At 36.5% G+C, this 16,364-nt stretch overlaps 2 protein-coding genes across 2 annotated transcripts in view; one reads left to right on the top strand and one right to left on the bottom strand.

Annotated features, from left to right (window-relative positions):
- iqgap2 (IQ motif containing GTPase activating protein 2) overlaps positions 1-16,364 on the top strand; it is an 87,035-nt gene that overhangs the window by 46,359 nt on the left and 24,312 nt on the right. The window contains exons 10-17 of the mRNA XM_017695563.2: positions 1,586-1,749; positions 1,961-2,048; positions 4,304-4,464; positions 4,943-5,109; positions 5,636-5,760; positions 6,099-6,262; positions 13,605-13,695; positions 15,886-16,053. Of these exons, the coding sequence (XP_017551052.1) occupies positions 1,586-1,749; positions 1,961-2,048; positions 4,304-4,464; positions 4,943-5,109; positions 5,636-5,760; positions 6,099-6,262; positions 13,605-13,695; positions 15,886-16,053 (1,128 nt within the window). The remainder of the gene's footprint in view (positions 1-1,585; positions 1,750-1,960; positions 2,049-4,303; positions 4,465-4,942; positions 5,110-5,635; positions 5,761-6,098; positions 6,263-13,604; positions 13,696-15,885; positions 16,054-16,364) is intronic.
- On the bottom strand, positions 5,835-9,994 carry f2rl2 (coagulation factor II (thrombin) receptor-like 2). The gene is made up of 2 exons (XM_017695564.2): positions 9,777-9,994; positions 5,835-8,979 (listed from the first exon to the last, which is right to left on the bottom strand). The coding sequence occupies exons 1-2, from the start codon at positions 9,838-9,840 to the stop codon at positions 7,973-7,975; spliced, it is 1,071 nt and encodes a 356-aa protein (XP_017551053.1). The 5' UTR covers positions 9,841-9,994; the 3' UTR covers positions 5,835-7,972.

Genomic DNA, 16,364 nt, shown 5'->3' with positions numbered 1-16,364 from the left:
ATGTCCTAAGCCTTTTGCACAAGGTTTCAGGACCAAACAGGACCTATTCTGCCTGAAGAAAACATGCGTGTTGTGTGCATATGAGAGTATTTGCACCATGAAGATGGAAAAACAAAGTACGTTTCTCTGCCATATGCAATTCTCATACATATGCAATTGAGAAAGGATTGAGAAGGAAGCAAAAATGATATTGAAAGTGCAGCTGATTGTGTATTCCTTTTGATTTACTAAAGTTAGGGCAGGAAATTTAGTGTGGATTTTTCTTTGCCTCTTAAAACCAAGCTTATACTAGTGGTAGCATTGCAAACAAGGGTTGGAACACTTGCTTAAATTTTGGCAGCTGTTATTACGTCTAGGTGGAGGCACTGGCCTTGAAGATGAGCAGAAATTAAAGTAAAGAAATTTTTTTTAAGTTTTTTTACCAGTAGAATAACACATTTCGACTTCTCAGAACTAGTTTGGCTAGCAGCTGCTGTAGCAGTGTTATTGATTCTTAAATTCTATCATTTTTATTATTATTATTTTTTAATGACATTAGAATATGCCTTTAAAATGTTTGATGGGAGAGAATTTAATTTATTAATATCACTTTAATACCACTTAATATATCAACATTGCTATCTTAGCAGTCCTATGCGCAGTTTGTGCACTGTGAGCAGGGGTGGGTGATATGGAACATATATAATCACAATGTGATCCAATATATTTTTAAAATACGTATTATGATATTTAGTTTTTTCTGAGGTTTGAGACAGAAGAGCCAGTATTGCCACACAGTACTATTTAAGATTTTTTCTTAAGTATCATTACTAAGTCAGGAGGGCAAAACATGATAAATAATGATAAGAATTGATTATATTACACTTTTTCCATTCTTTGCAAACAGGTTGTTGTTCATTTATATTTTAACATCAACCTGCACAGTAACTGCAGATGAAAATTGCATTTCCATTTTTAAATAATGATACTGATTGTCTGGCAAGTTTTGACTGAATTCTTTATGAGGAATTTGATTGCAGTCTCCAGATTCATCCACTCAGGAAAGGGGTCCAAATCAACAACAGATATTACAAAACGTTCTTCCGCTCATTGTGTGCAACTACATCCTTTTAACAGGGAGGTTTCCAAATTCCCAATTGAAATTGAAAATAGTCATCTGCAAAAGTTTGGGCACCACTGGTCACATAATGCTGTGTATGCTTGATTTGAGTAAAAATAAGTTGACACATCCTCTACCGAGAACACACTTTTGCACATTGTAATGCACAGTTATTGTTTATTTGCTAATGTAACATATTGACAAAAAACCTGAAATGCGAATTTTGCTAAAGTTATGTCACATTTTATATTTTTCATTGTTTTTTATTTTTATTATTGTTTTATTTCATTTCAAGTCAAACAGAAATAAAAATGATGCACTAAAGTAGACGTAGCAGTAAAAAGCCATATTTAAGTTTGTTCTCTGCAGATGGTGTGTTAATTTTTACTTAGAGAATCAATAAAACATGTAAGTTGACTGAGGCGTTCAAACTTTTACATCTGACATCTGACTGCGCTACTTTCTTTTTGTATCTTCTCTCTCCAGCATTCACGGCCACGCAGAAGGTGAACCAGGCAATTGATGCCCAGGATAAAGACGCTCTCCTGGCTGGCCTCAGATTACCTGACCTGGGCATTCTCGGAGTCTTAGAGGCTAACGCTCAGTGGTACTTGGAGCACTTCACATCTTACAGGGAACACAAAGCTAAGGTGGGTTCACCTGGAAGGGGACGGATAAAGTGAAAATAGAAGCAGCCTTTATGCTTAGCATGTATTTAGGATGTGACAAGTAGCGTTTCAGAGTTCATTTTAACTTTTATTTTTGAAGGTGTGTTTTTTAAGTGTTGTGCTATTTAAATCAAGACTCTGACTCAAATCAAGATTCCAGACTCTATTGTTGATTATAGTTTTCTCTCTGCAGGATGTTGGTGCTGCAGCTCAGTTGGAGAAGGATGAGATACAGAGGGTTGTGAGCTCCTGCAACGACTTCGCTGAAGCAGAGAAACGAAGTATGTGTCATGAAAGACTTGACCTCAGACAGTGTAGGAATAGCATTTTGAAGGTTTATCATGTGTGGCAACAGTAAAATGTTGTGCATTGAACATTTGCGTTGGACAGGTGGCTTAGTGTAAGTGAAAAGCTCTAAAATTGCCAAGAAAAACATGCAGATTACCTCTGGAGGCAGTGTGTGATGAGTCATGAGGCAGCAAAGCAGCGTAACAGAACATGCAGTCATTCTGTTAAAGCATACAGTTTTGCCCCGTTTGAGAACTTTTGCTAGATATAATTTGCTAAGAGTACATAAACATGTCATAAGCTATCTACAATGCCAGGGGTGTCACGTTGTGTATGTTGATATTATTTTTTTCGCTATGGGGTCATGACACGATATACACTGTAAATACATTACAGTTTGACTTTGTGCTTTAAAATGCATGAAAATGGGAAAAGTTTCCATAGTTCTATTTAAAACAGTCAATGATAATAAAATAATAACCATCAATGTCAATATTGGAACTGATTTGGTTAGCCTAGCTTGGATGGTTGATCAGACAAGCTGTTTAAAATGCCAGGGTTTCTCAGTTGAGTACAGTAAAGATGGCCTAAGAGTGGTAGATTAAACTAATACCTCAAATATGCTTACTCATTTGTGAAGACATCAGCCTAATGTGTCAGCTACCAGAGCAAGGCATAAATGTGAAGGTAAAGTTAACAGGCTTCTTATTCAGATTCAAGCTTGTGAGTAGGAAGCTGCTAAGTGACTGTTGCAAGTGGGTGAACCAAATGCTTGCACCACAAAACTTGCACCACAAGAAAGTTGATAGCTACCAATTTCCACGTTTGTTCAGTTGTAGAGTCATATCCTTATTCGGTTGTGGATTCCACAGTTTGCTGGGAGTGACTGAGCCATGGTAGAAGACAGAAAATAGTTTGTAACTGAACTTGTAACGGAAGAATACCTAATAAATTAATAACTAAAAAAGTAATATAAATAATATTTAAGGAATAAAAAATACAAAAATAAGCACTGAAGTTTTTTTTAGCATTTATCTCCAAATTCTGTATCAAAAATGTATCACATCATGATGCATAAACAACCAAAGGTATCATATCGAGAAATTAGGACATCGTTACACCCCTATACCCCCTATACAATATGCATTGCAGAAAGGCTGAGTCTTTCAGAAGTAAAGATGGGGAGGTGTTGACCGCTCTGTGACTGTGCAGGCAAATAACTTATCATCTACAGTACACTATATTATTAAAATATTCAGAGAATCTGGAGAAATCTCTGTATGCAAGAGACAAAGCCAAAAAACAATACTGGCTGGCTGTGATCTTAGCTGGCTTAGTTGGCTCAGTAACACTCCTGAAAGCCATTGAGCATGAGTGCAGTTCCTTGCATCCAAAACTGCAAGTTAAAACTTTACCACGCAAAGAAGAAACCATATATAAACAGGATCCAGAAATGCTGTCGCCTTCTCTCGAGCCCATTTTAGATGGACTGAGGTGAAGTGGATGTGTCCTCTGGTCCGATGAATCAAAATGTAAAATTCCTTTTGGAAATCATGAATGCTGTTTCTTCTGGGCTTAAGCAGAGAGGGACCATCCAGCTTGTCATCAGCACACAGTTCAAAAAGTTGAATAAATGCACATGGCATGAGTAACTTGCATGTCTGTGAAGGCACCATTAATTCTGAATGATATGTACAGGTTTTGGAGCAACATATGTTGCCATCCAGGTGACGTGTTTTCAGAAAAGGCCTTACTTAGTTCAGAAGACAATGCTAAACCACATTCTCCATTTTTACAACATCATGACTCGTTACTAAAAGAGTCCAGGTGCTAAACTGGTTTGACTGGAGTCCAGACCTGCCACTCATTGAAAACATTTGATGCATTATGAAATGAAAAATGGAACAAACTGTTGAGCAGCTGAAATCCTATGCCAAGCATAAATGGGAAAATATTTAACTTTCAGAACTAGTGTTGTAAAAAGAAGAGGTGATGCAAAAGCCCCTGTCTCAACTTTTTTTTATATGTGGTACTGGCATTAAATTAAAAATGAGCATATATTTTTCAAAAATCAATACGATTTCTCAGGTTTAATATTTGATATGTTGTCTTTGCACTATTTGAAATATAGTGTTTATAATCATTTGCAGATAATTGCATTCTGTTTCTATTTATTTATTTATTTTTTTTACATTTTGTGTAAATCTGTGATCCAGCATGGTGAATGCAATGCTTTACTGTAATACAGAGCAAGATGCCATGTCTGCGATCAATGCTGCCATTCGTCGTGGTATTCCAGAAGAGACAGTACATGAGCTCATGAACCCAGAAGCCCAGCTGCCTATAATCTACCCCTCTGCTGCCAACCTGTACCAGGCTGAACTCTTCAGCCTGCAGAATGGCTCACAGGTCAGTTCTAGAGCCCCACAGTTTGGCCTGTGCAATCAGTATTTTAATAGAAGATCAACCAGCACGGTTACAGTAACAAAACCCACACTGACCTTTAGAAAGAGGATAAAATATTACACCATTTTGCACCATGTTACACTGTAAAAACATATGAAGACAGCAGCTCAAATAACAATAATAAGAGCTAACAATAATAAGAAACCAACAAAACCAAATTTTTAAAGAAATTTGCTAACTGACAGTTCACAGCTAACAACTGGTAATTTGTCTTGTATATCTTAAACAGTAGAAAACCGACAATCGAAAATTTTATCAGTCAGTATTTTCAGTTATCAGCATTTGTAGTCCCTTAAAATCAGTATCTGTATCAGTGACACACTTTTTATATCATTTGAATTCTAGTCAGTTTCATACTGTAATTTCTCTGATGAGATTTGTTTGATTTTTGACTGCTATCTTTGCACTGTTTTTATCTTAGAAAAAAATTGGTCTGAGCCATGAGGAGCTCTGTGTTGCTGTTGAGATGCTGTCAGCAGTAGCTGTCTTAAATGAGGTGCTGGACACTAAGGACTCTGTGGCGGTCACAGAGCAGCTTTCTGACTCTCCACTAGGATTCAGTAACATGGACCATGACAACATGCAGAGGTAATACTGAAAGCGGAACACAGTACACATCTAGCTTAATCAGTCACTGAAGATGAGCAGAACCTGGACCAGTGTTTATCGGGATTAAATCTTGATATTCTGATTTTGTAAATAATGAATACATAAATGTTGTTTAGCCAACTCATCTTGATTAATACTTATACAGTACTGTGCAAAAGTCATAGACCATTTAATTTCTAGTCAAATCAGCCCTGAAGTACAACTTACTCAGTGTAGTATAAAATCTATAATGTTTAGGTTGTCTGGCCTTTACTTTTGTGCACCCTACCACCAGTTTAACTCTAAATAATGAATCATTTGGTTTTAATGGCCATTTTGACAGAAAATAAATATGTTCTGATATTTACAGAGTACTGTGTGTTATTGAGACTAATGTTATGAATGGGAAAAAGGGCATTGTTCATAAAAAATAAAACATAAGCTGTTTATGAATAAAGTATTACCTCAGACCATGATCATTATATAAAAGAATACTAAAACTGTTCCATGGTACATTTTCCCACAGATACGCTGATACACTCATAAGCCTTAGAGCAGAATCTCTTGCTCAGGGACAGGAATTCCTCACCTGGAACGATGTTCAGAAGTGCATTGACACTGTCAACTTCCAGGTTCACGAGGAGCATGAACGTAAGGGTTTACTGCAGACATAATGTGTACTACATTTTAATTTTAAATACTTGAATAAGAGACTGGATACTGAATATTTTCTCAGATGATTTAATGATAACTTGCATTTCATTGAACTGGCACACAGTAGATTTAACAATGAACATTTTACTCACTCTGTTTACTCAGTCGCTTTTGAGAGTGTAGACTTTGTCGTTGTGCATAGGCCCATCCTATTAGCTGCTGATTATACAGTATTTTTATTCATATTTACACCCAAAAATCTGTGTTCTAGTTTTAACCTAGTTCTTTGCTACATTTGACTAAAGTCAGTTACATTGTGATGCATGTGTCTGCAGGAGTGATTGCCATTGCTGAGATCAATGAGGCAATGAACTCTGGAGATCCTGAGAAAACCCTTGCTGCCCTGCTCCTCCCCACAGCAAAAATACAGGGAGTTAACCCAGAAACAGCCAAACACTACCATGATTTGCTGCTGCACACCAAAGATCTTATCTGCAAGGTACAGGCATATTCACTTCTAAATAGTCCAACTAATTGTTATTACTGCTGTTGGTTTAACCTGCTGGTTTGGTGCAGCTTGATAAATACTCTTTAACTTAGTGACCTCATTTCAACCCTTAACCAAAAAGCAAATGCATTTTACAGTCTAATGACACCAGACAGATAGGCATTCATGTTGGAAGAGAATGCTCCTATTTCTTGTCTATTCATGTCTCAGCATGATTTCAGTGTATAGTTAAATTGAGGGAAATTTGTCTGGAAGGTTCTTAAGAAGCCAAAGAACTTGAACTCAGCTTGATTTTTGTTCCAACATGTTTCACATCTGTAAGCAATGACACTGGCGGTAATTACTTTAACAGTTTTACTTACAAAAAAGCAAAGTAGCATTTAAATGTGAATTCCATACATAGATGGATAGCTTATTGTGAAAGTGTCCATTATAGAGAAACTTAATTACTCAGATTTTGTTTACAATGGTAATATAAACTAGGGGTCACAGTGCATTGCAAAAAAATGATATCGTGGAAAAATCATCTATTTATTTTACTTAATTTATTTTACTTTAATTTATTTTATTAAGTAATCTAGTTAATTTTTTCTCATTTTGGGATTGTTCTAATAATATCATAAGATTATCTCATTTGTAGACATATTTTGCTTGTTTCAAATAATTTTATCTTTACAAATTGTCTCATTCTATTGGCAGATACTTCTGCTCATGTTGAAGTATTATATGTTGAAATAAGCAAACTTATCAGAATAGATAACAGAATAGAACAGTTTTTTGAGAAAATTACCCAAAACAAGTACAATATATGTAAAAATAAGTGGAATCATTTTATAATATTCTTACAACAATCTCAAAATGAGAAATGTTCTCTGTATTTGCTGGAAGTAAGATTTTTCCACTTGCAGAGATAGAAGTTTGTGCAGTGTGTCTTCAGTGCAAATAGAGCCATTTTATTTACTGTCCAAAACAAACATTGAACCCACAAGTGTCTGAGTTTTTCTATGTAATGCTGATCAGATAGAATATTGGGAGTTTCTCTGTTTTGCCCTGCTATGCTCTGCATGTATGTATGTATTTAAGAAAATATGTTCTAGTCTAAAAGTGTATTGCAAAAAATATTATAAAACTAGGTCTTGGGCATCAATCAACATATTTAATATCATTTCATGTAATAACTTTTATGAGACAGCTTTTAGAGGCATTATGCTGACTTTGGGTTCCTCTCAAACCACTTATAATAATTCTAATTTGGTAAGTTTCTCTAGAATGGCACATTTTACATCAGACTACTCTGAATGACATCTTAACCACTTAAGTATTCAGACTTTTTGGAAAATCAGTGCAATTAATCTTTAAAGTTCTAATCATCACTGCATAAACATTGCTGCAATACCCCCTACTAATTTCAAGTATTTCCAAAAAGTATTGCCACATTTTACTGGGTGTGATCTTGTAGTGTAACTGTGGTAACAAACCAGCTGCATCAGTGTATTAATAGGGTTTTGAACAAGTCTAGTAAACAGGATAAACAAAACAAAGAAGTTGCTCTGTTTAAGTATCAGCTGTTTTTTTCCAAATGGCATACTGTCCTGTAGCAATAACATCCGCTAGCCGTTGTTCTGTTTGTTTTAGATCAGAGCGCACCCCCACTGCTTCTAGAAGGTACAATAACACTCCACTTCCCAGGACCCCTTTGGTTTAGGCATTAGTTGAAGTTGTTGGAGAAAAACTGGTTAGAGAGATAAATTCCACTTGGGAATTTGTAGTCTTTGTTATGAAGTACGAGAGGAAGGGGTCCAGACAGCTGTGAAAGCAGCAGAGACATACAGCTACGCTAAAGTAAATATAGAAGTCATCCTGCTGGCTCGTGTAGAGTCTTGCGTAGTGAATCAAGTGAATTGCATTACTTGGAGTAAAACACAGAAAGAAGATCACAAAAACCAATGTGCTTGCCTTGATATAATGCGCCCAATCACAGCAAGACCTGTTCAGCTGATGCACAATGGATCCATAGGCATATGCAATGACCACAAAAGGAAACATGTAACCTAGACAAATGAGGCATAGTCTATATGGAATTAAGATGTTGAATGGTTCCTCATTATAAGGCAGAACATCATGGCATGTGGTGATGCCCACATCATTGAGGTTGTAGCTTTGATGAATGAGTAACTCTGGAGCCATGGCTGCAGCAAAATACACCCACATAGTCAAGCTAGCCCAAGTAGTACAAGATCTTTTGGAGAGTCCTCTGTAGAGGAACGGATGAACCACAGCCAAATAGCGCAGCACGCTAATACACATGTGGGCATGGATGGAACAGTAGATGTTACCATAAAAACAGGCCGTAACCAGCTTGCAGGCAAGTTCTCCAAACATCCAGTTGTTGCCATTCAGATGGTAGTGGACTTTCAGTGTGAGGGACACCAACAGGAGAAGGTCTGAAACCGCAAGGCTGAAGTAGAGGATTGCGCTAGATAAGGTTCTTATCTTATTGATGAGACAAGCCAGTACTAGGCAGTTTGAAGGGATTCCTATCAAAATGGCAATGAAATAAGCTGCTGGAATGATCCTGGTGCTAAGGATCCCAGCTGTGTAGTTCCTCACATGGTTGCTGATCTCATCAAGTTCAGGTAGCGTTGTGTTTCCCGATCTTCTCGCGTTAAATGTTTTTGGATGCAAGGTATCATTACCTGTCTTTTTACCTGTTGAAATGGAAAAAATACAATGATCACTCAAGAAATCAGGAGCATACATCTCACAAGCATTAATGTCATCAAGCATTTTCATTTCATGTCTTCCTTTTAAATACTTGGTAACACTTTACTGTAAGGCAATATGACACTGCATCACATTGTCATGAGAACTGGCAAAAACCTACATAACCTTTTATAAAGGTGCCTTTCAGTAGACGATGTCTGTCAAAAAGACTTGTTTTGTCATTATTTGTAAGTCGCTTTGGATAAAAGCATCTGCTAAATGTAATGTAAATGTAATGTAATGTCAACTTTGAAGTCAAGTTAACTTAACTATATCAATTTATTTTTTCTGATATTGATTTGTCATGACATTTTTTGGGATAAAAAAATAGCCCATTATAACGACTGACTTTGTAGCTTTAGTGCATCATAGTGACATAATGCTGATTATGTGACATAGCATAATAGTAAAATGAAACTTTACCCAAGAGCCACAGACAATACCTTTGTTCAAGCAAGGTGTGTCATATTATTAATGTCACTGTTATATACATAGCACTACAAAATATATCATTTCACCCCAGAAAATAACACTGACAGATGTTATGTCAAATGACATTGAAGTTGACAAAGCAGCCTATATGTTAAACATTGCCAATTAATTAATTTATTTGAAACAGCTACTAAACTGCTAATTTACATTTTTAAAAACTGTACTTCAAATATACTTTAATAATACAAATATATATATATATTTAATTTTTGGAAAAAAAAAAAAAAAAAAAAAAAAGCAAATTACTTACGTTTAGCCTGAACTGAGTCAGAGAGCATAAACACATACAAGAGTACCAGAAGCAGTCTATACATGTTTGTCTATTCTTCAGTTCTTAGCATTGAGAATGTTCCTTTTTTTATCAGTCTTACTTAAGAAAATAAAGAAAAGGCAAGACGAAGGTCATCCGAAGAAGTGAAGTTCCAGTAATGCTCATGGTAATTCTGTCTCTGAGTGTGCTGTTTCCTGTTGAGGCTTGTAGGACAAGCTCTGAATTCCTTGGTTCTGTGTTATACATGGCAGGAAACAATTTAGCACTGTGGGTGGAGATTGCTGGTCACTGCCTTCTCTTACCTATTAAACTTTTTTTTTCCTTCTTCATCTTATTTCTCTTTTTCTGACAATCGTAAGACACTTGGTCAATTTGTTTCATATTCTTTTGAATTTAACTTTTTTTTTTATTTGCCTCTGTCCTTTGAGTCACAGCTCCTCTAAGTCATGTGAATAATCAACTTTTCTGATGATTGTATCACATTTCACAAACCTTGTTATTTTTCTGAGATTTTCACAGTCTTTGGTATTGCTTTATTTAAGGAACACTATTGGGTGGTTTGTCATGGTCTCGCTCTTTGGTCAGTAGGAGACCCTGAATAAAACACTTGTAATTGTGTTATGCACTATTCATTAAGGTTTATTCATTATGACCTGCATGAGAACATAATTGGAGGTCTGTTACGTGAAAATGACTTAGAACTGCTTTTTTAGTTGTAATAAGGCACAACAAACACTTTGCGACCTTGATATGCAAATTATTAAGCATGAATTGTCATCAAAATGTACATATTAATACTTTATAATTGGCAGCATTTTATTCCTGTAGGCTGTAAGCAGTATCAAGTTTATTTCTTTTATTGCAGTTTATAACTAATTAATAAGATGTAATTACATTACTAGCTAATAAGAGTATAGAGCTAATAAGACTAATAAGTCTCACATACGTCAAGGTGTTTTTTCTTATACATATTCTATAGTGCAGTTTAATTTATCACTAATTGAACAGTATAGAACACATACAGTATTCGATCTTTCTGGAAACAGAACACCATGAATTGGAACTGAATTTGTGATGCCAATTGATTTATTGGATGTTTACCACAAATTAGTGATGACTAAAGCTGCCGTTTAAAGTATGGAGCACATCTTGTAATATTAGACTTATTAAACTCTTACAGGTTCTAATGCAGTGAATCCCAGAAGTCACTTGACACTATCTAAAACCTGTAGGAACTGATCACTTCTGCCAAGTTTTTTCTTAAATAAGAATATCAGAATCTTTGTGAAAATTGGCTACATTTGGAGAATTATTTGCTATCCAAAACCACCAATAGACCTACAAACATCTCTGGAGTTGTGTATGTAACGTTGACAATTGTAAAATAGTAGTTAATGTGAAAAAAAAAAATCTTTGGGGACTTACCTGCGCCTCCGTGGGACCCATTTTCAGTGTTTACCAAAGGAAAAATGTGATTTATTATTATTTCATCCCCGGATTCCTTGGCCTTAACTCATTTTCTGTGAAGAACATATATAGAAATATACATACAAATAACACATTTTCAGTGACTTCACACTGTATTGCCCCTACACATTTATATTACACATGTGGTGTTGGGGTGAACCCACAGGGAATAAAAGTGTGGAGGTGCTGTGTCCCTTCACTCTGTTCTCCAGCTACATGGCCTGCTGTTAGAGTGTGTGTGTGTGTGTGTGTGTGTGTGTGTGTGTGTGTGTGTGTGTGTGTGTGTGTTTGTGTGTGTTTATATATGTGTGCGTGTGTGTGAGGGGGACAACCTGAACAGGCTGTTGACTGGCTACAGCTGCTAAAGGAGAATCCGTGATATTTTAAACATCTGGTGTTTTTACATAAATTATTATGGCTGTATTGATTTCAAAACAATAATGCGGTGGGTCTACCAGACCAAAGAGTAACAAACATGCAGACACCACACAAGGGTTAAAGAGAAAAATTTCATGTATCTTTAAAAGGCATTAAAGTCTTCAGACATCTGGTTACTGTCACTACCACTACCACTGTAACCACTGAGTTCTCCAGAATGCAGTGTTTCACATTAAACCTTTGAATAACTTTGCTCACAGCTTTACCCTTTAATCATGCAGAAATTATGAAATAAAATCTGTGGAATTCTTCTTTCTTCTTATGTATAGTGAATAAACCACTTAAGTGTTTAATTTGGGCTTTACTAAACTTAACTTTAATTAAGTCCTAATATGTGTTCCTTAAAATAAAGTGATACCCAATCTTTTTATGTAATGTCATATTCCTGTTTTCATCTTTGGCTTTCCGTTTTTTATTCTAAAATGTTTTCATTTTTAATTTTTAATTAAAGCTGTCTGATTTGTTTCCTCACATTTCCCTCTACCATTTAATCTATCTCAATTTGGCACATTGCTCACAGAATAAAAATAGATAATGATGTAGCATCAGGCTGCTTCTCAGAAGTGGTGAACATGTACATCAGCACGGACCATTTGAGCTTCTTTTTTTAGTCATTTGTTAGTAAGAATGGAATGCTGTAACTGTATGTACTTTAGCTTGCAAAATATCAAGAGAAAGGAAGACAATGGACAAATATTTGCTGTGTAAAATCCACCATTAGTTACTGTGGGTATTAAATGTTTTGCTCAGTGCTTGGTCTGATTTAAGGAGCTCTGTTAAACCTCTCTTCAGGTCTGTCCCTGTGAAAAGGAGGAAATGTTATTCATTAGTTTTTAGATGTTGTGGCTAAGACTTGTTATATAGATGTCTGTGTTAAGCAACAGTTTGTTTTTCATTTGCACAACATGTGTTATAGTAGAAGTACATCATTGCAGGTTGTTGTCATGTGAAAATAGAAAATATAGAAAATCCCTTTTAGTTTTAGTAAAACTACATGTAATGAAAATACATGTAACATCTTAGATATTGTAATTACAGTGTTTTAAATTGTTTCACAGCTATGAAAAATGTTCACTTGATTCCAAGAAATGTTTCAGTTTTCAATTCCAAGTGATGTGAATCAGAGAATCAACTTCATACAGTAATGTTCTCAATTTTATGAAACAGTATGAAATACATACCATTGTGATGAATTATATGAATGTTGTGTCTCCTCAGGAACACAAGATATCAGCTTCATTGTATGACTTATTTTCAGCAAGGCAATTTTCAGAGCTAACGCATGTTGACTAATGGGGGCTAGCTAAACAGTACCTGATTCTCCTCTGTACCTGTTAACCCCTTAAATGGCTCACCAGTGGGCCCTAAGTTGTATTACATGCTTCTGTAGCCTAAGAATAGCTCAGCCAGTTTCCACTGAAGTGCCTGTAGTTGCTAAATAATAAGACTTAGTATGTAAGCCTGAGATTTTAATGGTTAACTCATTGGGTGGGTAGAGTAATCATGGGCGATGCTGTTTGATTGGAAATGTATTCAATGTTAAAACTTTACCTTCTGCTTTGACTGAAGTAAAATACATGTAGACTGCTGATGTGTTTGTTGTGGAATGATGCATTTAGCAGACAGGCTTTCACAATTTTAATACCAGCTTGTGTAATTGAGTCAGAAATGGACTGTCATTTCTCAAATGCCTGGAATCAAAGAGCCAACTGTTTTTGTGATTGACTCCCAACCCTACCTATCATAGTTACATCCTGTAATATTCAGTATAAGTATGTTGTGTTTACAAGAGCGTTGACGCTGAGTGTTTGTGTACTGAGTGTATGTGTGTGTGTGAGTGAGTGTGTATGAGTATGTGTTAATGCCTCTATTGACTCAGTGTCCTGTGCTTTGTTGTAACAGAGATCAGGAGATGAGTCTGCAGTGCTGTGGCTGGACCAGATCCAGGAGGCAGTCCACACTGCCAACCAAGACCAGGATGACGCTCTCAAACGTAAGACTGATTATTGTATGAACGTCTGACTAAACTGTATTGGTGGTTGTTGACGCCACCGTTCTAGAATATATTGGCAAATGCAAGACACGTTTTCTGACAGTGATGGTAATTTCAAAACAATATAACTTCTGTTTTTAATGTTTAATATTGATTTGCTCACAGTTGTATGCAAAATTTTTTTACGTTTTGTTAATTTTTCCAAGTGAAAATACACTATACTGCCAAAAGTATTCGTTGTCTGCCTTCACACGCATATGAACTTCAGTGACATCCCATTTTTAATCCATAGGGTTTAATTTGATGGATAATGTGATGTCGGCACACCCTTTGCAGCTATAACAGCTTCAACTCTTCTGGGAAGGCTTTCAACAAGGTTTAGGAGTGTGTTTATGGAAATTTTTGACCATTCTTCCAGAAGCGCATTTGTGAGGTCAGACACTGATGTTGGACAAGAAGGCCTGGGTCACATTCTCCGCTCTTATTCATCCCAAAGGTGTTCTATTGGGTTGAGGTCAGGACTCTGTGCAGGCTAGTCAAGTTCTCACTCATCCATGTCTTTATGGTCCTTGCTTTGTGCCCTGGCGTGCAGTCATGTTGGAACAGGAAGGGTCCTTCCCCAAACTGTTCCCACAAAGTTGGGAGTATGAAATTGTCCAAAATCTCTTGGTCTGCTGAAGCATTAAGAGTTCCTTTCATTGGAACTAAGGGTCCGAGCCCAACTGCTGAAAAACAACACCACACCATAATCCCCCCTCCACCAAACTTTACACTTGGCACAATGCAGTCAGACAAGTACCATTCTCCTGGCAACTGCCAACCCAGACTCATCCATCAGATTGCCAAATGGAGACGCGTGATTCGTCACTCCAGAGAACACGTCTCCACTGCTCTAGAGTCCAGTGGCGGTGCTTTACACCACTGCATTCGACGCTTTGCATTGCGCTTGGTGATGTAAGGCTTGGATGCAGTTGCTCGGCCTTGGAATTCCATGAAGCTCTCTACGCTGTTCTTGAGCTAATCTGAAGGCCACATGAAGTTTGGAGGTCTGTAGCAATTGACTGCAGAAAGTTGGCAACCTCTGCACACTATGCGCCTCAGCACCCGCTGATCCTGCTCTATCATTTTACGTGGCCAACCACTTCGTGGCTGAGTTGCTGTCGTTCCCAATCACTTCCACTTTGTTATAATACCACTGACAGTTGACTGTGGAATATTTAGTAGTGAAGAAATTTCATGACAGGACTTGAGTTTCTGAGAGCGACCCATTCTTTCACAAATCTACAAGTTTGTAGAAGCAGTCTGCATGCCTAGGTGCTTGGTTTTATACACCTGTGGCCATTTAAGTGATTGGAACATCTGAATTCAATTATTTGGATGGGTGACTGAATACTCTTGGCAATATAGTGTAAGTTAACACATCCTCTATAGGGAACACACTTAAATATGACATTTTCCAGCAAATTTTAGTGCACAATTTCTATGTATTTTCCGAGTTAAACATATTGGAGTGGGGGGGGGGGTCACAGGTCACATTTTATTTGTATTTATTTGTTTTTATACATTTTCAGTATGTTAAAATGTGAAGACGTGTGTTGTCTGTAGAGGACGTATACTTCACTTATTTTCAAGGAAACGTAATTTTACCAGAGGCACCCTAAATTTGATATACAACCATATGGTCTGATATGTAGAGAATAAGTCTACAGATCCTCAATTTGTTTCTGGATTGTTGTTTTGTGTTTTGATATTTATAATAGGGCCCGGCTGTTTGGTAGAATATCAGTTTCAAGGGACTATATATATTTATTTATTTTTTTATTTTTTTATTATTATTTTGTTTATTATATAGGCTCTGCTGTGTCATTGTGAGATTGTGAATTTGAATGACCTACACAAGTTGCTAGTTAGTGAGCCATGAGTAATGGTTACTGGCTGATGTTATCACCAAACTAATATATCAATCACAAAACATGACTGTACACACAGCAGTAACTTTTCTTGACCACCATATAATTGAATACTTGCGAAACACAAATGTGATATCATTTAAAAACCCCACTTGTTTCAATAAGCTACATGTGAGAAAGTACAGTTCCAAAATTACACAGAGCTTTAATTACCACTGGCAATAACTATAATTATAAAGGGTTAATGACTACAAGCTGACCGTGCGTTGTGTCCTTGCAGTGGCTGAAGCAGTGGCCGACATTAACAGAGTGATAGCTGTGGGAGACAATGAGGAAACTTTGGCTGCTCTGCAGAATCCATGTGCAGGACTGAGGGGAGTGCTGTCTGACTGTGCACCCACCTACCAGACTGAACTAGCACAGCTACAGGATCAACACATACAAGAAGGTAAGGTGACTTTCTGTCACTGTAGAGAACTTTAAATATTTAAAAAAATTTCACTATAGAAGTGTATTTTATTGTTTTTCACCATTTACAAATACCAACTGCTCTTTACATTTGGTATACATTCATGATGAATGAATCAATATAAATGCTCCAAAACTACTTGACAATGATTTGTTCATGTATTATAAAGTTACCATTTTGGAGTTTTGTTAGAGGATACAGAGGTTTTTGTTATGATAGCTATAATATGATTTAGGTTTTCTGTGAAAAATGAGAGAACATGGCAGAAAAGGACAAAGTAGCATGAAAAA

This window comes from Pygocentrus nattereri, chromosome 20, assembly GCF_015220715.1.
Source record: "Pygocentrus nattereri isolate fPygNat1 chromosome 20, fPygNat1.pri, whole genome shotgun sequence".
NCBI lineage: Eukaryota > Metazoa > Chordata > Actinopteri > Characiformes > Serrasalmidae > Pygocentrus > Pygocentrus nattereri.
The sequence above is the reverse complement of the archived record's forward strand: the minus strand, read 5'-3'. Positions and strand labels throughout refer to the sequence as shown.